General features: G+C 40.6%; 1 protein-coding gene and 1 non-coding gene across 5 annotated transcripts; both read right to left on the bottom strand.

Moving 5' to 3' along the window:
* Positions 1–701: 701 nt before the first annotated feature.
* On the bottom strand, positions 702–24,101 carry PABIR2 (PABIR family member 2). Of its 4 annotated transcripts, none has more exons than XM_046673486.1 (10): positions 23,020–24,101; positions 20,743–20,833; positions 16,719–16,775; positions 16,374–16,417; positions 16,235–16,289; positions 15,866–15,967; positions 15,491–15,576; positions 14,342–14,406; positions 11,091–11,187; positions 702–3,427 (listed from the first exon to the last, which is right to left on the bottom strand). In XM_046673486.1, the coding sequence occupies exons 1-10, from the start codon at positions 23,115–23,117 to the stop codon at positions 3,283–3,285; spliced, it is 840 nt and encodes a 279-aa protein (XP_046529442.1). In that variant the 5' UTR covers positions 23,118–24,101; the 3' UTR covers positions 702–3,282. The 4 variants fall into 4 exon arrangements, with proteins under 4 accessions (XP_046529442.1, XP_046529443.1, XP_046529444.1 ...); XM_046673487.1 differs by having other exon boundaries at positions 14,342–14,403; XM_046673488.1 differs by having other exon boundaries at positions 20,755–20,833.
* On the bottom strand, positions 7,961–8,100 carry LOC124246248 (small nucleolar RNA U109). The gene has a single exon (XR_006890451.1). It is a non-coding gene; the product is annotated as a small nucleolar RNA U109 (small nucleolar RNA).
* Positions 24,102–25,579: the final 1,478 nt, after the last annotated feature.

The following is a 25,579-nucleotide window of genomic DNA, read 5'->3' as shown; positions in this document are numbered from 1 at the left end:
TCCTAGTCCTTAGGAAATTTACACTGAAGCATTTAAGGATAACGGGGTATCGTATCTGCAACATTCTCAGATGGTTCAGAAAATATGTGTACACATGCATTTATATATACACACATGCACATACACACACACACACATACGAGAGAGAGACAGAAATGATAAAGCAAATGTAGTTAAATGTTAACAAGTGCGGAACCTGGATGAAGGAGACACAGACTTCTGTGGGCAAATTCTTACAACTTTTCTGTAAGTGTGAAATAAAATATTCATATGTTTTTAAAATGCTGAAAAGAAAACTGAGTGTTTACAACCTGAGTCATATATAAAAGGCATTTAGTTTTTGCCTGTCTACCCCTCTATCTTGTTCTAAAAACAATTTAGAGTCTTATGAATATGTAAAAAAAATAACAAGATAAAGTAAATTGGAAATAAGTAAGAAATATGTGTGGTCTTGGCAAGAACCTCTACATTATCAAATTCTACAAAATGTTCTTTAAAATTTGACAGATCGTGTGGAGAGGTTTCTCTTTGTTTTGGGAAACAGCCCAAACTTCAGTACAGCTGTTAGTGCTTTTGTGGTCCTGATGTCCTTTGATTCCAAACTTGACTGCAATTAGACACACAGATTGCAATACTGAGATATGGAGGCAGAAAATAATTACTAATAAATAGAAAAGAAATAGACTTTAAAAACTTTTACAGAATTTTATGCATGTGTACACACTTTATTAAATTTGCATTCTAAGATATACACAAAGTCAGCATTTCACAAAACTTCCTATTATTCCAAAAGCAATTATCGTGAAACACAGTGATTATATAAGTCAGTCAAGCAAAAAAAGCATCTATAGGATTTTCTTATCATATCGTCTCTTGTACTTGTTTCCAAATAGAAGCCTGACATATCATATAATATTAGAATAGGAAGAGAGAATTTTAATTTATAACAATGATCACTTTTCAAATATTAGACTTTATATAAAAATAAAGTGGTACTGTCAACAAAGCTCATCTGAACATTAGCATCTCTATCTTTTATTTATTTCAAAACAATTCCTGCACAAACTTAACTTTCTAGTCAATTTAAACAACAAAAATGAACCTTGGTTTAAACAATAAAGCGAATCATCTTGCCTCCTAGTTCTCATACTACTGGAACAATTTCATTTTCCTGTCCCAATTCTACCCCACCACTGAATTTCAAAAATAAATTTAAATATCATCACATTCCAAAGGTTATTTCTTAAAGAGTCCTAAATTAGAGCCAAAAAAGGATGGCCAAAAGTGTCCCTTTAAGGCAAAGAAGACAGTAGAGCAAAGGTGGATAAATATCCTGTAAGATAAAACCATCTCTCAGTATGACATAGGCAGCAACATCTTAACATGGTTCTTTCACAAACAGAATAAATACACTGAATACCATCGAAATAATTTTTCTTTACGGTGGCATACTAGGGAACGATCTTCATAATATATACATTTCTGTTAGGTTTGAAAGATTATGGACTTTGCATAGGTGAAAGCAATACAAGAAATAAAGCCATTAATGGCCATTATGGCGGTTATGACGATTTAAAACCAACAACACATCTGATGCTGTAACAGAACCACTTACAACAAGCTAAGGAAAGCGCTCTCATGACTCAAAGAGAATAGGTTTCCCTTCAAGCCACACAGCATTACTAGCCTGTGAGTACCCGCAGCACATCATATTCCTGTAACATTCAAGGATCTTTGCCTTCAAAAGACACAAATGCAGTAGTTTTCTTTTCTTACATTCATTTAAAAATGGAATAGTATGATCCTAGTAGGCAAATTTCATATATTAAATACAGACAAGCCAACCATGATGCCTGAACACTAAAAAAATCTATCACAACAGACATTTCTACACACTTTTAAATAATAAATAACACAACAATAGATTACACTCAGGTTTTTTAAATAGCTCTGTCAGGATTTTCCTCTTTTAAAAGTTAAATAACTTATGGTACCTCAGACTTACTATCATGTACACTGTTCACAGCTCAAACAGCTTCTTAAAAAGCAGGATGCACAATAACATTGACTTTTTCAGCTCCTAAAAGCTTCCTCGTAAATATTCAACTGCCCTTACTATAAGGCAGCGTGAACAGGAACTGGATTCTGATTCTGGTGGCAACACGTAACCAAAACACAGTCGGCGGCACCACTCACCACATGACAAAACGAACGCATCCAATGACAAAAAGTAATTGGCAAAAAGCAGCAATTGAAACAGTATGTGGCAATCACACACATAGAGCCCCCTTGTCTATCCTACATCATGGTACAGATCTTTATGACTATACCCCAAGGCGCCTCAGGCCCCACAGTACCACCCAAGACAAGCTGTCAAGCTCCATGTATGCTTTCCTACACAGTGGTTTGTGTGTAAATAACATTATTCATTCATTTGTAGATGCTCCACACATCTGGTCAAGGCAGGAATTTCTTCTCCTTGATAACACCACCTAGAAACATTAACAATATTTTATATATTCCTTAGGGCAACAGGTCTGGGGAGAAAAATGTCAACTGTGGTAGCTGAGTCATAAGAATCTGTGGTGACTAATCCAGGCATCCTGTAAGTCCATTTCCATTCTCGGCACTAAAATCAATCCTCATGTCAGACACTCCAACAGCAAAGAAGCGATATGGATAGTAATGAAAGCAACTATTTCTTCCCCTCTGTGAGAAATGGCAAGTAAGCAGCTCAAACAGGAAAGGGAAACAAAATAATGTACTTTAAGCTGATGCAGAAAAATAAAAATTTGATATAATCGAAAGCAATTCATCTATTACTGTGAAATAAAGAGGTTTGAAACTACGTAGTCAACAGAGAGCAAAAACAAAATCTCTCAAGCAAGAGAACTTCTGATCAACTCTAGCTGTCATATCAACTGTTGGAAAAAAGAACCATTATTGAAAATACATTATCAGTGCTTTCCTTAAACATATAGACTCTAAAATAGGTGCTCTTTGAGGCACTGAGAAAAAAATATATATTCTCTAAGCAATCAAAAGTGAGTATTTGAGATTTAGTCACTAGATCTAAAATGAGATCAGCAAAGAGACATAAGTAAGGTCACTACACTCGTAAAATTGAACTTTAGAGAAGAGAGATGCCAAAAAAGAACGGCATCAAAGAGGTTTCAATCTGTAACACTTTAATCCTCATTATGGATCAAAGTTCTCTGCGTTCCTCACTGAATATTTTATGTAGGAAACAGCAGTTAAAACACTGAATCAGAAATAGGTAAGTCACTTGGGTGAGAGATCATCCATCAAGATGAACGGAGAGCATGAATTGGAGCATGCTACTGGAGACTCTGCGGTTGTGCTGCCTTTAGCCAGTGAGTCTGAGGATAAGCCACTGCTGCTACTACTGCCATCCAAAATATCTGAACTGAGGACAAAGCAAAAAGAATTATAAGCAGATGCATCTATCAGGGTAAAGGTAAACATAACATGCAACAACACAGTTTCAAGAACTCACAAATCAGTACAGCATTTGTAAATAATAAAAAGCATAAAAGCAACAGCAATGAAGTACATAACGTACGATATTCGGATACCTGCAAAAGGACAAAGTCACGGAAATCCCAAATAAGACACTCAAGGCTCTGTATCACCTGAGTGTTCTCCTGGAGGCACCAGAATGTCCAACACACAATAAGCACTCCTCTGCACAGGTCAGGGTTTTCATGAGGGACTTCCCTTACCCTCCGCTCAAGAGATTTCTACCCTTACATTTATTTTCTTATCTTCCCATCAGCCTCGGAGTAAGAGGAATGGTTCCTCATGGAGGGGCCTCGGACCGTCTGAAGCAGTCTATCAAGTACACTGCTGCACGGTTCCTCGACTTCAGAACAAAGTCTCTCAACTGCTCGAGATTTCCCACTTCCCCACTGCCAACAGGCCTTCACTTCAAACATTTTCTTCTAATTTCCCCCTCCATTATTTGCCTTTTATATTCCTCTCATTTTATGAATTTCTTAAACTGTTTCCTTTCCTCTTGCTTTCAAAACCTAAAGGTCTCTCTGCTATCTCTAAAGACTCCTTTCTTTGATGCCTTTAGTTACTATCCAGTTAACCTTCTAAAGAAATGCTCTATATCTATAGACTCAATACTTTCGCAGTCCATTGCTCTCTAATCCCGACAACTGGCTTCCGCTCCCATCCTTTCACTAAAACTCCTGATCTGGGCATCAGAGCCTCTATAACCCAGCCCAGGGACACCCTACTCACCCAGCCCAGGCCCTCACAGCTCCCAACAATCACTCCACCTGCCTCATAAGTCTGGCTTCATATTTCAGCATTCACAATTAAAAGCCTTCACAATTTGGCAGTAGGCTGCCTTCCTAGTTGACTCCCATCAATCCAGCATATAAGCTCTATGTTCTAATTTGGCCCAAATCCACTCATTCATTTATTCTAATATTTACTGAGTACCTGCTAAGTTCAGGGAAGATGCTGGATATTAGAAATACAATGGTATATAACACAGATATGGGGGCTGGCCCTGTGGCCGAGTGCTTAAGTTCATGCACTCCGCTTCAGTGGCCCAGGGTTTTGCTGATTCAGATCCTGGGCGCCGACATGGCACCTCTCATCAGGACACGATGAGGCTGCGTCCCACGTGCCACAACTAGAAGGACTCACAACTAAAATATACAGCTATGTACTGGGGGGATTTGGGGAGAAAAAGCAGAAAAAGAAAAAGATTGGCAACAGTTGTTAGCTCAGGTGCCAATCATTAAAAAAAGACAGATGTGGTCTCTGCGCTCATTGAATTTACAGTAGAGTGCAGGAGACAGACATTTAAATAATCCTGCTAATAAACATAGAACTATAACGTGATCAAAGCAATAAAGGAAGATACAAGGGGCTCTGAGAGTATTTAACTTGGGTAACCTGATCTAATTTGGAGGTATAGGGAGGACTGAGGCTCCCCCAAAAGGATATTTGAGCTGTCATCTGAACGATGAGTACGCATTAACTAGGTAAGGTTTGGGAGGAAGCAAGGGTATTTCTAGAAGCCAAAAGCAGGCTAGTGTGGCTGCAGTACAGAGTAAAGAGAACACGGTGAGAGACAAAGCTGGAGAGGTAGTCAGGCAGTTTTAGGATAGACACAGACACACTTTTTATTTTTAAAAAGGAAACAAAGCATAGAATTGGAAAAGAAATTATGAATCAGGAAATATGAGTTCTAGTTTAAGTATGTCACTAGCTCCTCTCCAAAAGCCCATCCTGGTCTAACGTGCTCTGAGGCTAAACATTATGAGTCTCTAGTATTATCATTTTTATGAATTTCCAAGTTAATGTATTTCCAGTATTAAGCAACCTATGGTACATTTGGAAGTTTCTGGGCCCCGTACCACCCTCAATGAAATATAACTTTTCCCCCCTGCTTCGCTTCTATTTTTCTTCAAAACGTCATTTCTTTCTACTGCCTCTGGATTGTTTTAGGTGGAGACAGAATACAAATAGGCTTTGGAAAAGTAAAAATAAAAATGGAAACAGTATACGCCACAGTACTCCTACTCTACACTCACTGCTGTCAAATGCATCATTAATAATAGCCCTTTTAAGTAAGAAATTCGGAAAATTTAGCTGGTTCTGGTATTTCTTCAACCAAATGGCAAAATGGGTCTAAACTATGAATTATTCAAACTACTGAAAGTTGCACAGATAATCTAAGACATTGGAAAATCAAAAGACCTTTATATTTCCCTTTGGAACATATGTGATTTTTCCTCCTGCAGCATTTTGCCTAGACTAATATTAAAATGAATTTACTTTCCCAAAGCACATATTGGCTGGGCAGCCGAAGGACACGCTCTGTGCTACTTGGCAGGAAGAAATAGGCTTAGATTAAAATTTGGCCACCAAGCAGATAATCTGAATATAAATAAAGACTTTCTTATCCCAACCACTAGACCTATAGTGAGCCCTAGTTTAAAAGATTCCATTTGTAATAAGACCTGTTTGCTTAGGTGAATCTTGTATTCACTCAAAAACACAGAACATGACTCATGCAGAGAAATCTGTCATCTAACACTATTGGTTACCTTAAGAGAAATAAGCTAATGGGGAAGTTAGCAAGAAGTTACCAAGAAAAAATATATAAATCTGAACATTTCATATCTTTTCAAGAATTTCTTCCCTATTATTAAATATAAACATATATAAAATTTTGTTCATTAACAGAAAAATAGCATACTTACATTTAGTCTCGAGTGCAATTTAGATTCAGAACTTGGTAAACCTTTAACCAGACATTTCACTAAACTAAAATCTAGTTTCTGTCCTAACTAATCTGGCACTACTACACGTGGTTATGGAAGCAGAGACTAAGGGCCACAAATTACCCACTGTTAGTATATCCGTGTAAAACAAGATTTACGGGATTTTTTTAACCCATAGAGAGGTCACCGGATAAAAGTGATTTTCACAGTGTCTGCTATTAAACCTTCCACCAGGGCTTCAAAAAGCAACAAAGTATGTTCCAATCTGAGGTTCTCTCTTCTTTCTTTCCTAGCTTAAGCTCTGATGGAGGTGCTAATGAGGCTTAGGTTGATGGCCCAAAGCCAGACAGTGGTAGGGAAGCAAAGGACCTGGACAATTCAAGTTGAATATAGGAGCACATGAATCAAAAATGAACTAATTCATCCCAGCCACTGAATACACATATTGAGACAATATATAAACCACACAACCAAAAGTACTTGTGACCGTTAAAGTAGCGCCCTCTGTCTAAAAAGACTAAGGGTGAAAGAATAAGAGAATCATTAAAACATTCAAATGATAACAACAAAACTAGGATGGCCAGTGTGACTTGTGCTATCACCTCATGTGGTTGAGCCACTTAGTGCTCTGTCCAGTCAATAAAATGGGTGCCATTAGATTAATGGCAGGCAGGTAAATGCACTAGAAATTAGCCACGGCCCTATCAAGCCCAGCACAGATTGTGGCATAAGGTAAGACTACGCAGCATCCTCCTATCCCTTGGTGTAGGTTAAACTGATCCATAGGGTATCTTCCCTGGTCTCTACTGTGTTACCTTAGGAAGGCCCAGCATTATCTTTCCGTACAACCTCCAAGTTTTTTTTTTTCCTGCTTTTCCTCCCCAAATCCCCCCAGTACATAGTTGCATATTTTCTTTTTAGTTGTGGGTCCTTCTAGTTGTGGCATGTGGGACACCACCTCAGCGTGGCCTAATGAGCGGTGCCATGTCCGCACCCAGGATCTGAACCGGCAAAACCCTAGGCCGCTGAAGCAGAGCGCAAGAATTTAACCACTCGGCCACGGGGCCAGCCCCAACTTCTAAGTTTTTAAGATCACACGTTTAAATATGATCATTTCCATAGTCACCTTGGGGAGAGGAGTTTAAAAGTATCTGCACCAATGTCTAAGCTGCTCACATAGACATCTTCAAATTACATGTCTACATTTCTATTATTAAATACATTATGACTAAATCTTATTCTTTGTACATCACACATTCACTATGAAATTTTCTTGGCATGACACACATAACATTAAAAATAATGTTACAGGGGTCGGCCCCGTGGCCAAGTGGTTAAGTTTGCGCGCTCCGCTGTGGCGGCCCAGGGTTTTGCCAGTTCGGATCCTGGGCACGGACATGGCACTGCTTGTCTGGCCACGCTGAGGAGGGGTCCCACATGCCACAACTAGAAGGACCTGCAACTAAGATATACAACTATGTATGGGGGGGGGATTTGGGGAGATAAAGCAGGAAAAAAAAAAAGAAGATTGGCAACAGTTGTTAGCTCAGATGCCAATCTTTAAAAAAAACCGTTACAGTCACTAAGGTAAATCGAATGAAAAATGTTAAAATAAAACCATAAAGGTTAAATTAGCAGTCACGTTAACAGTGATGCACTGGGCAAGAAAATTCATGGGAGACTTTTTCCTTTTCTGTAAGAGCAAAAGACTACCACTTAATCTTCACTACATGGTTAATAGCCCTGAAAACTCCTTGATTTTCTATAGCATGCCACAGGTAGTTTTATTCCCAAAAGGAGGAGAAGAAGAATAAGAGTTCCCAAGATGCAAAAGAATCAAAGCCCCATGCAAAGATGGATCTCCAGGCTATATTCAAACTCTTGATGTTCACACGGACTAAAGGTGGAATGACGTAATTCGTGCAATATTCCCCAGATTTGACTGGCAAAGATTTCAGAATTTTCATTTAGTAAAAAATATGACATAAGGAGTAGACCTACTATTTCTTTGGGCAGCAGTTGGCACACTGGACACAAAGTCCAAATGAGTCCATAATCAAACTTCACATTTAATTTCTACTTCAAAGACGTCAGATTTTAAAGATGATTATGTAGTATATAAACTTTAGAGTTTGTTTTTTTTAAGATTTTATTTTTCCTTTTTCTCCCCAAAGCCCCCAGGTAGTTGTGCATTTTTAGTTGTGAGTCCTTCTAATTGTGGCTTGTGGGACGCTGCCTCAGCGTAGCCTGATGAGTGGTGCCATGTCCGCACCCAGGATTCGAACCCACGAAACCCTAGACCACCGAAGCAGAGCATGCAAACTTAACCACTCGGCCACGGGGCCGGTATTTTCTTTGCAGGGTGGGGCAGGGAATAAACTATCACGATTTAAATGATGAGATAACATCTACTAATGACCTGATACTTTTTCTGCTCCCTAAATGGTATAAAAATTGTTTTCCTTAGTTTCGTTATCAAGTAGATTGCTATCTTTGGCAATAAAAACCAGAACACACCTAGTTCCTGCCTCTCTCCTCATTTCTAAGAATATGGATGTCTGATCAATGAAACTGCATTAAAGAGACAGAAAAAAAGTTTCTGTGAAAGCAGGATCCAATTTTTACATATCAAGAATAACTCATATTTAAAATCTTAGTTGTAGACATAAATGTCAGCAATATTAGTATATAAGGTATCCCAAAAATCTTAGTGCAATTTTAAGCTTTAACATCCTCAGAAGTCCAGATACTACAAACTTACTAAAAACATCATTTGAATGTTTAATTACTTACATATCGTTGATACTTAGTTTTGTGAATTCTGAGCAATAAATTTCTTTTTAACATATTACTTAAGCCATATGTTGGCTTGCTTGCACTCTATGAGCGGCTGTGAATAAAGTAAACCTGTCCAGTGTAAGGCAAAACTTTTTGTGGATTTGGATCAAAAACATCCTTCATCACCAATGTCGATGTTCCCCGGGCTCTCATAGGCAGTGACAGGTCTATGGAGAATGGGAGTGGTAGCAACAGAAACAGAAGCCTCGCCACAGCCACCACCATCCACAGCTCAGGTTGTGCTGCTCAGAGGAATAAACGTCTGAACGAGGGGAGAGGACCCTTGGTAAATACCATACCTTCTCTTTCCTTCCTTCTTTATTCGTATGAACTGTTTTATGGCATCCTGCATAGTCAGCCTAAGGCAATATTTGAAAAAAAAATCACCTCACCTTGTATGTTTTCAGCTTGGCAAAATGCCTTCGTATCTTTTACCTAACTTGGTTACTTCGTTAGTAACTGGGTAAGCAGATCTATTTATAACGTCATGTGCCTATATTAAAACACTTTACCATAAAAGTGATATGCAGTTTCCACTAAGTATAGAGTTTCATCCACTAGTCCTCTTGACAAGCTTGACAAGTTTTCTCTTTGCAATCATCTACATACCTGGAAAGGCACTCTGTACCAAAATTAGCACACTGAGCTACCAAGGACAGAGAGATGAGAAAGACTGTAGGGCTGAAAATAGCTAGAACAATCTAAAAGGCATCTGTTCCAAGGTTAGAACAGTGCTGATCAACGAGTCTAATAAAGTAGAATAATATGTGACTTCTTGGTCAACTAGAAGTACAGGTTATCCTACACAAAACAATGAATAAGTGACTTGGAAGGAAGGAATCATCAATCTTGATACCGTATAAGTGTCTTACACAATTCTCCCATTTAGAGGGCACCATCCTTTTATTTTTATTTTATCTTTTAAAGATTTTATTTTTCGTTTTTCTCCCCAAAGCCCCCCGGTACATAGTTGTGTATTTTTAGTTGTGGGTCCTTCTAGTTGTAGCATGTGGGACGCTGCCTCAGCATGGCTTGATGAGCAGTGCCATGTCCGCACCCAGGATCCAAACCGGCAAAATCCTGCGCCGCCGCAGCGGAGCATGTGAACTTAACCACTTGGCCATGGGGCTGGCCCCGATCCTTTTATTTTTAAAGTGAATGCCCTCGTGAGCTCTTAAGATAGACCTTCAGCTATAAAACTCAGGGAAACAAGTTCTGAAAGGCACTACACAATTGTGTGTACAGCACGGGTGCTCAGTGAGTTCATCAGAATGTACTAAAAGATTTCAAAATATCCCCTAGCCACTGCTACTATCCTTTCCCCTTCCTTTCAAAATGTATGTCAGCATTCAAGTGCTCAACTTCAGGGACTGGAAAAGAAGTGAACTCTAGCACAAAAACACTAAAGGGCCTTAAGTTGGACACCTAACCTAGGAGGAGTAAGACTAAGAAACATTATGTGAATAGACCACAGGAATCAGGAAGCGTTACCATAAAAATGAAAGCTTAGTTACTATCGTGACGGAATACCCCCAAATTTTCAAACAGATTTTATAAAACAGATAATGCCATTTACAAAATGCCATGCTTAAGAGAATGCTGGTATGCTCTGCTAAGTCAAAAGGGGGTAATACAAAACGCAGGCAGAGCAGCTGCAGTCGATGCACGTTACCCACAGCAACCCAGGAACTTTCTCATGCCATCCAGCTGTTGACACTCTCCCATACCGTTAGCATCTACTGAGAAAGGCTGACCTGACGGGAGCTAGGAACGAAGGTAAAGGTGCCAAAAAAATACAAAGGAAGCACTCATGACTTTCAAATGATCTGTGTGTTCACATTATCTACACCTCCATGGAGATTTCCCCTCTACAGAGCACAATAAAAACTTGAATATATTTTAAATGAACCAATATACTTTCAATGTGGCTCTTTTTAAATGGATCATATCCTAACACCCTTTTGATTTCATGTCATTCTTTACCATGAACTGAGATCAGACAACTGCGCAGCCTCCGGAGACAGCATATTGGTAGTGCCTTGGAAGAGCCTCTTAGGCTGGCTTTCGGTCTCCATTTCACCTACAACAGAAAGACAGGATGGCGCTGTAAAACGATTTTACAGATACAGGCCTAGTGCTAAAATGGGGTAATCTTTGTTTAACCAAGGCTCAGAATACGTCTTCAAGCCATTACTTGAAGGCTATTTTTCTTTCTTTTTTTTGAGGAAGATTAGCCCTGAGCTAACTGCTGCCAAGCCTCCTCTTTTTGCTGAGGAAGACTGGCCCTGAGCTAACATCCGTGCCCATCTTCCTCTGCTTCATATGTGGGACATCTACCAGAGCATGGCATGCCAAGCGGTGCCATGTTGGCACCCGGGATCTGAACTGGTGAACCCCAGGCTGCGGAAGCGGAACGTGTGCACTTAACCGCTGCGCTACCAGGCTGGCCCCTGAAGGCTATTTTTCCACGTGCTTTAACGTGGAAGAAATATACTTCCACAGAACCTCAACCAAAAAGTCAGCAGCCCTAAGATTATCTGTAGCTACAGACACAGTCAAGTTCTTCAAAAGAAGAGTAAAACACCGATGGCATTAGACAGAATGAATCAAAGCTAAGCATAGTAGAAATAAAGTATCCCCAAACAGCTGAAGGCCCTAGCAGATAATCATTTATGCTGGACAATTAGTAAAGACTACTGATTTTATATATTTGAATATCAGAACACTTCCTGAGTTGAAGTTAAATTGGTTAAAAAGCATGCAGTCTGATAAAGAGCATATAAATCAAAGGTTGCTTTGGGCTACTTAGTGAAAATGAAGATTAAAAATGTAAGTTTGCAATTGGGAGCTAGGACACTAGGAGATGGGCAGATGGAGAAAAAGAATTAGGGGTCGATGGGAGTGGAAAACAGAGAAGAAGACCAGAGAGAGAAGGTGCTCCCAGGTGTTCCTCTGAGGCAGACTCTGATGGCCTAGTGTCTTAATAGGACAAATAAAGGCTTTCATTATCTCAAAAAAAAAAAAATGTAAGTTTGAAAGCACATCTGTAACTGACAGCAATTTTTTTTTTTGAGGAAGATTAGCCCTGAGCTAACTACTGCAAGTCCTCCTCTTTTTTGCTGAGGAAGCCTGGCCCTGAGCTAGGATCCGTGCCCATCTTCCTCTACTTTATATATGGAATGCCTACCACAGCATGGCATGCCAAGTGGTGCCATGTCCACACCCAGGATCTGAACTGGCGAACCCTGGGCAACTGAGAAGCGGAACGTGCGAACTTAACTGCTGCGCCACCGGGCTGGCCCCAACAGCAATTATTAATCAACTCAGAAAATTGCTATTGTACTGGTGGTGACCTCAATCCTATAGATTTTCTCATAACTGGTTAACAGAAAAACTTTGCATCAATAGGAATAATGCTTAACATTTTAGCACTAGAAGTGCAAAGACTCACAACCGCAGATTAGACGGAAAAAGCCCCCTTCCAACGAAGCTATGATTTACAACGTGCACACACCTTGGGTTTGAAGCTCTTTATCTGAGCCTTAGACGGAATATTAAAGAAAATTTAATTCATGGGCCTCACTATACTCCACTAGGAAATTAGTAATTATGAACTTAAACTTGTACAACATTCTTAGTGATGGAAAAAGATCAACGAAGAACGAATGCCACATTCATTTTTTTCCATATTATCAATAAACTCATATTATCTTTCCTCTTGAGCTATTCCGAAAATTGCTGAAATTCAGGAAAGGTGGTATTTTTATTTGCTCTTCCCATACTTTAATATGCAGCTTTTAAAAGGTGCTGCCATCTTTCAACTCCACCTCATCAGCAAAAGGCTTCAGCCCTTTTTAGCAAAGAACCCCTCCATCTGCTGGTATATTTTGGAATAGCCTTGAAACTAAACAACCATACTAATTACACTTTCTGCAATTTTGTTGCAACTTCCTGCAACAAATTTAAAATTAATAATAATAACAACAATAATAATAGCTTTAATTCCCCTGTGTTATTTTCATGTAATAGCTCCTCAGAAGGTTCTTAGGATTCTAAATAATTCCTTATAGCATTAAGGAAAAAGGCTATTGGTTTATAAAATAAAATGTATTCACTAAATACAACTATAGTCACTGTATCAGGATCTATTTTCCAGATCACACCATCTTTAAAGTCGTGTGAATCACAGTACTTTTTGAATCTGTGTATCACTGGAAAGTTTGTACCAAAGCCACAAGCATCTGTTTACCTAACATTAGGAGATCTGATTTGTTTACTGGCCCTGAAGGTGATCTGCACAAAGAAATCACTTACTGAACTGCTTTTGGAAAATTTTTGTTAAAACTCTTATTTAAAATGCCATCCAACACTTGCAACTATGTGGTCACAGCCCCAGGAATAAGGACTAAACCGGTGTTAAATTTCTTCGCCTTTTTTTTTTTTTTTTAAAGATTGGCACCTGGGCTAACAACTGTTGCCATTCTTTTTTTCTTTTTCTGCTTTTATCTCCCCACCCCCTCTCTGTACACAGTTGTATATCTTAGTCGCCCGTCCTTCTAGTTGTGGGATGTGGGACGCCGCCTCAACGTGGCCTGACGAGCAGTGCCATGTCCGCGCCCAGGATCCGAACCCTGGGCCACCGCAGCGGAGCGCACGAACTTAACCACTCGGCCATGGAGCCGGCCCCTCTTTGCCTTTTTTTAATAGACTCTATCAGGTCCCCTCTATAAGCATCCAAAACTAGCATTGAATGAGATCATTTTAGTTTAGTGCTTTGTGGTTCAAAATAAGGTAATTAAGAGAGCATCCCATTATATCAAAAACCCTAAGGAGACTTGAATATAAGGCAATTCTCTTTCCCGAGGTGTAATTTGGTGGTGGCTTGTATTTGAGTATACAGCATGTTTACAGACCTATTTGCTATGACATAAGCATTTATTTCTGCAACATATCAACTTGCATCTCTTTTATATTCAGATCACTGAGAGGCAAAATTTTTGGAATATATATTGATAACATGAATATATGAATAAGATTTAGTTATGAAGTGTAATAACATACAGACAGTATCAAATAACTAATTTACAAAATCTGGAATCAGTAAAGCACACATTGGGAAGAATATTTCACATTTCTTTAGAAAAAAGGAGTCATGCCTTGAACTAATTTCAGACAGAAATTCTAATTTGTAATTTAAGCTCGACTAGGTTTAACATCAGAAGCGTGACACTTACCTTTTCTTTTAAGAGGACCAAGAACACTGGGCCTAATGCACTTGACTGGACTCTGACTCCTCCTGCTTCAAAGAATAAACAAATGAGATGACTTGAAATACTTCTAAGATGCAAGATAAATATAGCCCACCAATAAATCAATAAAATTGACAGTCATATAGGGAGAAATGGAAAATGCCTGTGTTGTAGGCTGAGTAACTGATATACCAATGCGTGATCTGACCTAGCATATGGCAATCTCGAATAACATGGTATTTTAAGACTTTTTTTTTTTGGAGGAAGATTAGCCCTGAGCTAACATCTGCTGCCAGTCCTCCTCTTTTTGCTGAGGAAGACTGGCCCTGAGCTCATATCTGTGCCCATCTTCCTCTATTTTATATGTGGGATGCCTGCACAGCATGGCTTGATAAGCAATGTGTAGGTCTGTGCCTGGGATCCAAACGGGCGAACCCCAGGCCACCAAAGCAGAGCATGTGAACTTAACCGCTAAACCACTGGGCCAGCCCCTTAAGCTATTTTTTCATTTTTATTTATTTCTTTTTTGAGGAAGATTAGCCCTGGGCTAACTACTGTCAATCCTCCTCTTTTTGCTGAGGAAGACTGGCCCTGAGCTAACATCTGTGCCCATCTTCCTCTACTTTATATGTGGGATGCCTACCACAGCATGGCGTGCCAAGAAGTGTCATGTCTGCATCCGGGATCCGAATGGGTGAACCCCGGGCCGCCGAAGTGGAACATGCAAACTTAACCGCTGCGCCACCAGGTCGGCCCCCCATTAAGCTATTTTTAAAAATCATTCTATAAGACAAAATATCCACGACAGTTTTAAAACAAAGATAAACCTTATTAAAGTTATTTGGATTTGACTGGTTTACAATCTTAAATTTTTCCTTATCCTTATAAAGGATGTGTGTGTGTGTGTGCGCGTGCCCTTTGAATATAAACTGGCACTAAGTCTCAAAAAATGAATCTGGTGAATTGTTAATGGTAGAATATACGTGGCAGGCATATGGACGTTCACTGTGAAGTTCTTTCAATTTTGCTCTCTGTTTGGAAATTTCCGGAATAAAATGTTGGGGAAAAAGTTCATCGAAGAGATAAATTTCATGAATAGCATTTCAACCATACTTACAAAGCAGGTTCACTTACCTGGAAAAGCGTCTCGGACTAGGAACGGGACTTGGTGGCAGCCCACTGCTGCTCACGAACATTTGCAAGGATGGTGAAAAACATTGCTAGAAAAAACATATTTAATATTGAAATAGTTCTAGTGCTCAGATTTCCAATAGGTTCTTCTCAAAAAGGCAGAAACAATATCCTTAATGTTTCCTAGCTGTTTATATATATATATATATATATACATGAGAGAATATACATAGTATTTTTTTTTCAAATTACTATCATAGACTTTCGTTAATTTTCCTTCCAGTCATTGGCTTCTTTAAAAGTGAGGGGATTCCTGTGTGTGTTTTAGAGAGTAAACGGCTCAGTGTAAGAGAGTTAATATCTTGTTAACAAGCCTACCTTTCCAAATCCTCTGGTGGGTGATGGCGCCGGAGACACTGGAGTGAAGTCAATCCTTTTAGGAGAATACAATTTCTCTGGCTTGTCAAAATCACTATCACTCTGTAAACATAAAGTGTTAGCTCCTCATAATTCACAATTCAGCACATCACAGTGCTTCTTTACTACTCAAACACACCTACATTTTTAGAGTACAAATGTACAGACTCTAAAAAGTAGCAATCTAATATTCTGGTGGAAAAGCAGAGATCAGCAATGAACAGAACTTTGGAAACAGAAGGGTCAGAAGCGTACGAAAAAATTAATGAAGCCAACGGACAACAGAAAGGTTTCTAGAAAATAAAAAGCAAGCAAACGTGAAAACCTTACCAGGCTCAAGCTCTCATCCCATGACTGGCTTATCTGCATTGCTGTTTGCACTTCCCTAAAACAAACAAAAATGAAATGCCATCAGTGCTCACAAACAAGGCATACATTAGGCTATGCCCTGTTCTTGTGAAGCACTCACCTTTCGTGTGCAGTTTCTCTGTTCATCATATCCATGCCTTCCTCCTGCAAAGACAAATGTGCTGAAAACATAATATTTATCCACACAGTTCTCTATTTCAAAGACAATAAAAAAGACTTTTCTACTTCATCTGACATAATCAAAGTAAAGCAGAACTAACATTCGAAGATTGTCACCCATGCCACATCTGCATTTGATCAGCATACTCAGAAGCATTTTAATCTGTCTACAACTAGCCAGAGTTGCAGCCTGATTCATTTCTAATGTCGAAATCTTCACAATGAAAATAAAATCAATATGTCAAATTCAGAAAGTTGTAGATCTGAGCTACGAAGTACAATTTACCCTTTTGATCTGATGTAGTCTGCTGCTAGGAACGCGATTAGGTGAGGATGACAGCAGCTGGAAAGAAAAAAATCAACATTTACTATTTTCTGAATCACAAAGTAGCAGTCTGTTGTGAGTACCGGTGTACAACCTCTTCTCGGATAATTTTTCATATTCTTCTTAGCAACCTAGCTCTTTAAATCACTGAACATCAACGCACTAGAGGCAGTACATTCAGTCTTTAGAAAGTACACCAGGTGTCCAACCTCAAAGCACCATCTGGCGCTAGACACACACTGACTTTAACACTTTTCCCAAATGAACGCAGAGCTGTGTACGTTTATGTAAAAAAAGACTCCAGGCCTTGGAAATATCCATTACCCCACTTACCTAAAATAAGGAACTAGATAAGAAGGGAAAGAAAAAACTGATTTACTCAGTTTTATTATCAATGTAGCAACAGAGGAAGACAGGCTAATAAGCTCAGTCTAACATTTCGACTATGATTAATGTTCATCGAAAATACTTTAAAACTGCAATAAGGAGATCTGGTTTGCATGATCTAAATTAGTTCTAAAATGTGACCACTAACACACAAATCATCACAAACCTTACTAGTTAAGAAAAATCAATGTGGAAGGCAAGGTGTATTTTAAAAAATAACTGCTGCTTTTCCTTAGATAATCATTTTTTAATAACACAAAGCTGAAATGATTTGGGGGCCAAATCACGTTTCTTCAAGATAATCATAATCTGATCACAAAATGTAGAAAACAATTCCTATCAAGAGATTTTATAGGGTTCTAATAGCCATAATGTAAACAACTACTATTTATTCCCTGATGAAATGCAGGTGAATTGGTAATACTAAAAAACCAAGTAAGACAATTATCCTTTTACAAGTTGTCCTATCCTATAAAACCTTTTTGAATATTAATGTAGTGAGTAGTATAAAATGGTAATAAACTGTTCTAAGTTTTTTAGGCAAAGGCTAATTCAGGTATAATTTTAAAAAATTATCCACTGAAATATGAGTTTACCTCAAAAGATATCCCTTCATTACCCACCCCTTTCTTTTACTTTTTCCTCTTCTAGGCTGTGAAAAGAAAAGAAAAACTTTACCAGTAAAATCCTTTTAAAAGTTACTTTTTTCCATTATGAAAGTAACACATTTACTGGTGAACTCTTAATAAGGTCATTTGAAAAACGCGAAGCTACTAGGCAAGTAACTAAGGCAGGAAAGACTCTAACAGCACAACGTGAAAGACAGTATGGATGTGTCTGGCAGAGAACAAAAGAAACCCCAAAGACAGTGCAATAATCAGGAAAGCCAAAGTAAGTATTGCCAAAAGCTGATTGCAGAGAAAGTCAGAAATTTAGATGCTGTATCTACATGACGTACAAGTTGTCAATTTTAGACAGAAGTGGAAAGTAGACTCGAAAGAGGGACAGAGAGGAGCAAAACTGTCGAGTACCAGAAACAAGAGTAACGAATAGGCTGAGAAAGAAACCAAGAACTTCAAAGAGGTGCTGGTTAGTGGTGTTAAGTAAAGCAAAGAGCTCAAGCGGGATAAGAAAAGAGGCCCCTGACATTGGAAATCAAGTGGGCATTGGTGACTTTGGCAAGAGCAGTTTTTTAATGGAGCGGTGGTAGAAGTAGCGAGATTACAAACTGGCTGAATAGTCAGCAAGAAATTAGGAAACGAGGAATTAGAGGCAGTTGAGTGTAGATTAAGTTTTGAAAAGGCTCGGAGAGGGGAAAGGAAAAAAGGGAAAGAGAGGCCCATGAGAAAAAGAATAGTTAGTGTTCCAGTTATTAGATGTGTGAGTCGGGAGAAGAAGGTGGGGGGAAAAGAGCCAGTGAAGAAGAGACATTTTAAGGAGAAGAAAGTTGACATTTACAGAAGATAGGTGCCTGCCTTCTCTGTGAAGCGAGAACGGTCATCTGCCGAGAGGGAAAGGTGGTGAGATAGGAAGCTTGCAGAGTTTTTAAAAAAAGATTTAGAATATTGCTTTGGAGAACAGCATGGGGCCGGTGGCACCATGAACCCAACATACCCAGAAAGAATTTACCTTCTGTCCCTTCAAACGGCCAATTCTTTTCAATCTCCCTGATCTGTAATAAAGGCAACACTTTTCCCCTGGTCACCAAGAAACAAAATTTCAGTCACTTTGAGTCCTCCTTCTCCCTGCCTTTACATCCAATCAGTTGTCAAAGCAGGAAGACTCTACTTCTGCATCTCTCTTTCATCAGTCCCTCCTTTGTGTTTCATTCACCAACACCTTACTTTCTGCAGGTTAATTTGGGACACAGGTAAGTGTATTAAGATTTATAGAGTACACTGTGATATAATGTTTTTGATGTCATCAATATTATGATAGAAGCACCCAAAGGGTGCTGTGGAAGGCTTGCCAAACCAGAAAGCTGGAAAGGAGAAGGGGATGGGATGAAGGATAGCCTAGGGATCAACAAAGAGCACTGAATCAACATGGCCCCCGCAGCAAACTAGGTATTTCAGGCAGCCAGAGCAAAGGGTATTTGTCAGGCAGTTGGGAGAGGTGAGCCTAGAGAGAGTTGATAAGAATCTTCACATCTTAGAAAAGAGCAAAGTGAAGAGTAGAGAGGCAAGTTCATTTTCCCTTTGCTATGCTATTGGTATCAGAAACATAGCTGTGTAACTTGTAGAAACATTTTTCATATATTTCAGCAAAAATAAGTAGTTGTATTTTCTAGCATCCTCAAAGAAGGAGGTAAAGCGAAGCAAATCTCCAGATAGCTGACATTTCTCCCTTATTTTTAGTCAGCTGGATATCTTTCTTAAAAGTGTTATATTTTTCCCTTTCTTAAACAGATTTTACCAAACAGAATGGCACTGGAACACCTCTATTCCAGTCCCAGCTCTGGCACTTACTAACTGTGTGATTCTGAGCAAGTCACTCCTATCGGCTGTCTTAGCTGCTGCCTCTTTTAATTGGGAAAAACATCTTTTGCCCTGCATACTTCACAGGGGATGCTATGAGAATTAAACGTGTGAAAGTACTTTGTAACATGAAAATACCATACAAGTGTAGGTATGACTATAATTTAAGAAAAGGTTAATGACCCAGGTCTCCTTAAGAACGTCAATTATCTTCCGGTTCTATGCCAGTGACACCCTCAGGGTCTATTAACAGGCTCTTAGGCCTTAGACTAAGCCACAGACTAATTTTTTAAAAACCTCTGTCTACTTTTCAGTGTTCCCCTCTCCTCCCCCGCTAGCAGCTATCAGTACACCTTTAACCCAGATGTACCTCTTCCAATTTGCTGCTTCTCACACACTACTGGGTTGGAAGCTTATTATTACTGTGCATAAATTTTACATGATTCAGGGGTCAGAAAGACTCTCCTATAAATAAACTGATGAACCTTTGTGCGCAGACTATGGAAATCTAGTTCAGCCATTTAGAGGTCTGTCTGCTTATATTTCAGATGTCTTCGAGAGAGCTGCAGCTACTGGATAAGTGGGCTCCACATAGGAAGTGCTACTCTATAAAAACCTCAGCATAATTTCTCCTAACATGACCAATGAATGAGGGGATCCCCGACAGCTCTGGCTAGATGGAACAGTCACAATCAGCAACTCTACTGAGACTATAAGCACAAGCATATGAAAAGAGTCTTTGGATAAACAGCACTGTCCAACAGATAAGTGGCAGAAATACATACTCTGCTACCATTAAAGTGATTCTCGCATCAAAGGACAAATAAAGACCCCAGTTCTCAGCTATGACTAGAAGTTAATCCTGACTTATCTCACAACCATGATGCAAGCAGTGACAAAAAACAATGAAGGGTTCTTAAAAATACAAAGTCCCACAACCAAGAAAATTTTTAACCAGGTCTCCTTTTGCACCAAAAGCTGAAAACGGCCCCAGCATAAGCGATAAACAAGATAAGGAAGATATTCTTTTCTTTTGTAAACAATTGTGCATAGCATATCATCGTAAGAAAGAACTACATTTGGAAGTGTTTCCCCTAATCCAAACCACTAAGGATACTTACTTCTATACTTACCAAGTTGTGACGGCTCATGATCGTTGTACTATTCCTCCGAGTTCTAAACGTATAAGGTTGAAAAACCTGTGAAAGGTCACTGAAAAATAAAAATAAAGTTATTAATGTCTCCTCATTTAAGATATCCTTTGGCTAAATTAAAGCCAGTTCTCTAGTTAACAATGAAATCGTCAATGGCTCCTCATTCCATACAGTGAATAAACTCCTCACCGTCCTCGTCAGAGCTTCTCCAGTGGTGTGCTGTGGGTTACAGGTTGGCTGAGATACTGATCTCCTCCGTGGCCAGGGGGGCAGCAAGGAGAGGTATGGGGCGGAGCTCCAGGCCAGTTGCCTCCAGCTGTTTCTGGCCAGAGCTCACGCCCCCAAACCGGTTACCACCAGACACCAGCAGCCTCATCTGTTTACCCCAGGGGATCTGCGAATGTTACTGCTTTCTGTGTGGGCCATGACGTGAGAAGGGCTGGGGGTCCCTCTTCTACAATATGAGCCCCATCAGCACGTCTCACACTACTGCCCTAAACGTGTGTTCTACCTTCGGACCCTGCAGTTCAACTGAATAAACATACCTGGGGTTTTGCTCATGTTGCCCCTTCTGCCTCAAATGCCCTCCCTCCCACCACCATCTGTCGAAATCCTTCCTCTCCTTCAACACCCATTTCAAGTGCCATGCCCTCCATGATGAAGCCTCTCTTCATTCCGCAAATCTAATGCAGTCATTCCCTCCTTTGAACCCAAAGGGCACGATGGGAAATGAGATGCTTCTTGAGACACTGACTTTACCTTTTATTAAAGAAAAGCGTGCATGTGTCTCAAACCCCTTGGTAGAGGTGTTGTGCTCATCTTTGTATAAAATCCCTGCAGTGCCTAGCAGAGTACCATGCCCATGATAAGAGGTCAAGAGGATTTTCAGGATTGAACTGGATCGGGCTTCAAGGGACCACTGAGATCACCTAATCCAGCCCTCCTAAATTTTAATGAGAAAACAGAGACTCAGGAAGGCTAAGTGACTCATTCATGATCAGAGCCAGTCAGGGAGAAAATCGGGACTGGGCCTGGGCTCCTCACCCCTTCTTCTGTCACATCATGCTCCCTTTCAAGTAATTACTTAAATCGTGATTCAAAACACAGTATGTTATTTCTACAACAGTCTAAATGCAGGTCAACAGGATTGACTTGTCCTTAGCAATTGCTTGCTTACCAGATTTAAAAAGACAACCAAAAAAGACCAGTTCATTCCTACAGTATCAAAAATAAATGTAGAACTGAGGATAGCATTAGGAAAGCAAAGTCACTCCATCAGCCCCTCAGTTTCAAAATTTAATAAAAGAAAAAGAGTCAATCCATTTTTCCCCCAAAATATGGATATTATAATCAGTTAGCTAGACAAGAATTACCTCTTTCTTTGCCTTCCCTGTGCTTGATTAACGTTTTTGGCTAATTCTATTCCCATCCCCTTATTTGGACTAATTCCATTTCTACAGGGTCGCATAAATTGGCTCTCTACCTAAGATGAATTATCTACTGATAAAAGTGAAATGTAATAGGCTCAGGAGGTCTGCCAACCTATCCTTCACTATCGCACAATTCTACCTTAAAATAGCCTCTCTGGTGACTTATTCACATGAAAACACAAGACTCTACCACTAAAATTCAAGGGTCAATTCTTTCCATTGTTTTCTAAAATCTGTGTTTTCACTGACCTAAGCTACATGCCACCCTTCTTTTCCTATTCACTGGAATGCGTTTTAGGCAGTTTTAGGATCTGAAAACATTACAGCAAATCTGAATCACTTAATATGACATGAACATGCCATTTAATTACAAGTTATCAGATAAATTGTGATTTATGAAAGTAAACCTCTGTTAATGCCAGAGTTCCTAAACTGAGCTTCGAAACAGCAGCTCTTAGAGACAGGTGTCAAGTTGCAAGTCTAGTTCCAGGGGCTTCAGTCTGACATTCAGTGGTGTAAATCAGGCAGGGCAAGCAACTTGTTATAAGAGCCAGAAGCTTCTTGTAGTTCCTTTTAAAGTGGGCCGACAGAGCCCCAGGAAGAGAGGGGCCCGTTTTCCCCACACTGCCCAGAGTTTGGGGTCAAACTTTCATTCCACCTTGGGACCCAGGTCACTGTCAAGCAAACACACGCCCAACCCCTCAGTTTGGAGCGTCCAAACGACCTCTAACTCTCACCTTAGAGAAGGAAGACTGCTTGCAGGGGGCGAGGAGCCCCTGAACGCCTGTACTCCATCCTCCCCAACCCTGCTCACCTGAGCCCATGGATCAGGGGAGCGCTGTTGGATCTCCTCAGGGTGGCCCCATCAGATGTGTCAGGCTCAAAGTCCAGCTCCATTTTCTCCTGAGCCATGTCGAAACTTGCAGCCAGGCACAGCGGACAGTGCTCGGCTCCTGGTGCTTAGCTATGGACTCCCAAGACTCTCACTGCAGGACTGGGCTGCTGGGGACTGGCAGCTGGGGGCGGGGGCTAAGGGGCGGAGGCTTAGGGGCGGGGGCTGGGGCGGAGAAAAGCAGGAGAGGAGGAAGAAGAGGAGGAGGGAAGGAGGATGAGGATGAGGAAGAGAGGATGACAGTGAGAAAGGGGAGGAGGAGCGAGAGCTTGTGGTGGAGGGTGACAGAATAAAAGAAGAGGGTGAAGGAAAGACAGGGATGAAGGGAGGAGGGAAAAAAGCAAGAGGGAGGGAAAAAGGATAGATGGAAAAGCAAGAGTACAGAGAGGGTCAAAGGAGGAGGGCAGAAGGGGGCAAGAAAGAGAAAGACGGGGGAAAGGAGGACAGAGGGGAAGGAAGAGGGCAAGGTGGAGGGAAAAGAGGAGCACGGGGGAGGGAAAGAAGGACGAGGTATGGGGAAGAGGAGAGAGGAAGGAGAAGGAGGACAGAGGGAGAAGAGAAGGAGGGGAAGGAAACTAGGCAGCGGCGGAACTCATGCTGCTATCTTTCGGCCAACGACCTTAAGCGGGGCCGGGCTACAGACGCCGCGGCTGCCCGGGCAGCGCTAGCACGGAGGAGCTGACAATCCGGAAGGGCCCGGCCAGACGGCCTCGGCGGCTCCAGCTCTCCATGCTTGGGGCCCTGGTCCAGCCCCCATGCTCCGGGACCCGGTCCCGGAGGCTCCTCAGCCCTGCGATCAGTGGTTCCCTCCCTGCCCCCCTCCCCGCCTGGAGGACAGGTGGGGGGTCCAGCCCGTCAGCTGCCGCTGCAGTGCCTCCTCTTCCTCTCTTGGGGTCTAATGGCCCGGGGAAACCCCTTGGGGCCAAGACCGAAATCTACAACCTGCCGCCTCTTCCGCCTCCCACGCTCCAAAGCGGGAACCTCCGCCGGGCCGGGTCTTCCGCGTCCGGGCATCCATCGGGTCCTGCGCACGCGCGCGGCGGCCGCGCCAATGGGCCCACGGACACGGAGCATGCGTGGGAGCCCCGCCCGGCAAACCTCCTCCAAAGGGGAGGAGCGTTTCCAGGGGGCCCGGCGCCTTCCTCGATGGCATTGGCCCGGGCACTCTGGCGCCCGATTTTAAAAAGAACCAATAGTATGGAGACACTGAAGCATCCTCTTTCAAGTGGAGTTTGGGCCAATATTTAAGGGAAAAAGAAACACGTTTTTTCATTCCCAATTTGTATGCTCTCACCTCTGTGATGTCTGCTTATTTCTTAAATCCCTCGATTTTGTTGGTCTTTGTCTGCAGGGGCCGATTTCTTATTCACATCATCCATTTGGATGCACTAGGCCAAAAGGAAATGAAAAAACACAAACAATGGCGTAAAAATAAAGAGAATCTCCAATGAGAGTTCATATATTTAGTGAGAAATACTCATCTCCATTTTACAAGCATCTTTAGCTTCAACAAGACGTATTAGGAAAAGTCCTGAAGAACAAGTAGCAGAACTAGATTTTTTTGTCTTTCTAGGATTTACGGAGACCCTAACAATCAGGGTTCAGCACGTGAGACCTGGAATTATTTATTTTATTTAACAAACACCTACATAGCAGTTACTGTGTGCTAGGTACTATTCTAAGAGCTCCAGAAATGTTAACTCGTTTAATCTTTACCACTGGAATGACCCTGGGAGAAAATGGCCATTGTATTGTGTTAATCATACATAGGTAGAAAGTACAGGAAATTTAATAATTATAAAATTGGTTTCAAAATTTAGCAAAAATAGTATTACCAGCCTCTTCAGTTCAGTTATACCATATTAAACTTGCCAAGCCCAATCATCATTTTGTTTCTCAATGTTGTTTTCTGCTTGTAACATAAGATTTTTTAAAGCACTTTTGGAAAGTTTCCTCTAAATTGCCTATTTTTTTCCCTCCAGATGGATTATAAATGCAAGCTCTGTTTTTGATCAACTTATGTATCTCTTTTTAACTCAAGGTCTCAGCAACCCCCTCCATCTGCTCAAAAAAAACATACTACATTCTATTGTTTACAATAGCTACTAACCAATCATTTGTTGACCACATGCACAGTCCCTAACTCAGAGGAGTCAAACAATTTAGCAGAATCTCTAACTTTCAGGAGCTTAAAATTAGGAGAAACTCGAGGATATGTGAGAAGATGGATGCTACTTTAGCCGTCATTTTCAAATTTTATTATACCTAGTTACCTAGTTTCTTTTATCCTTCATGTAAATCTTTTGGGAAGTTTGGGGTGTTTGGTTTCTGAGCCTGGATTCAAGGTGTATTTGACTTGGTCTTGTGATAACTAAAGGTAAATAGGTTGCTTAAAGGTTGCCATGACAACTGGCCAAATAAAGAGCTGATTATGACATGTTTGTAGGACACAACTCTTATAGGTAAAAGGCCTGAGGCAGAT

This window comes from Equus quagga, chromosome 10, assembly GCF_021613505.1.
Source record: "Equus quagga isolate Etosha38 chromosome 10, UCLA_HA_Equagga_1.0, whole genome shotgun sequence".
Classification (NCBI taxonomy): Eukaryota; Metazoa; Chordata; class Mammalia; order Perissodactyla; family Equidae; genus Equus; species Equus quagga.
This window is presented reverse-complemented; position numbering and strand designations above follow the sequence as displayed.

Coding starts and splice junctions, on each gene's coding strand:
- PABIR2 (XM_046673486.1), bottom strand. CDS start 23,117: ATGGCTCAGGAGAAAATGGAGCTGGACTTTGAGCCTGACACATCTGAT. Junction 15,577..15,865: donor CCACCAGAGGATTTGGAAAG/GTAGGCTTGTTA, acceptor TGTTTTTTCTAG/CAATGTTTTTCACCATCCTT. Junction 3,428..11,090: donor TTGTCTGATCTCAGTTCATG/GTAAAGAATGAC, acceptor CTTTGTCCTCAG/TTCAGATATTTTGGATGGCA.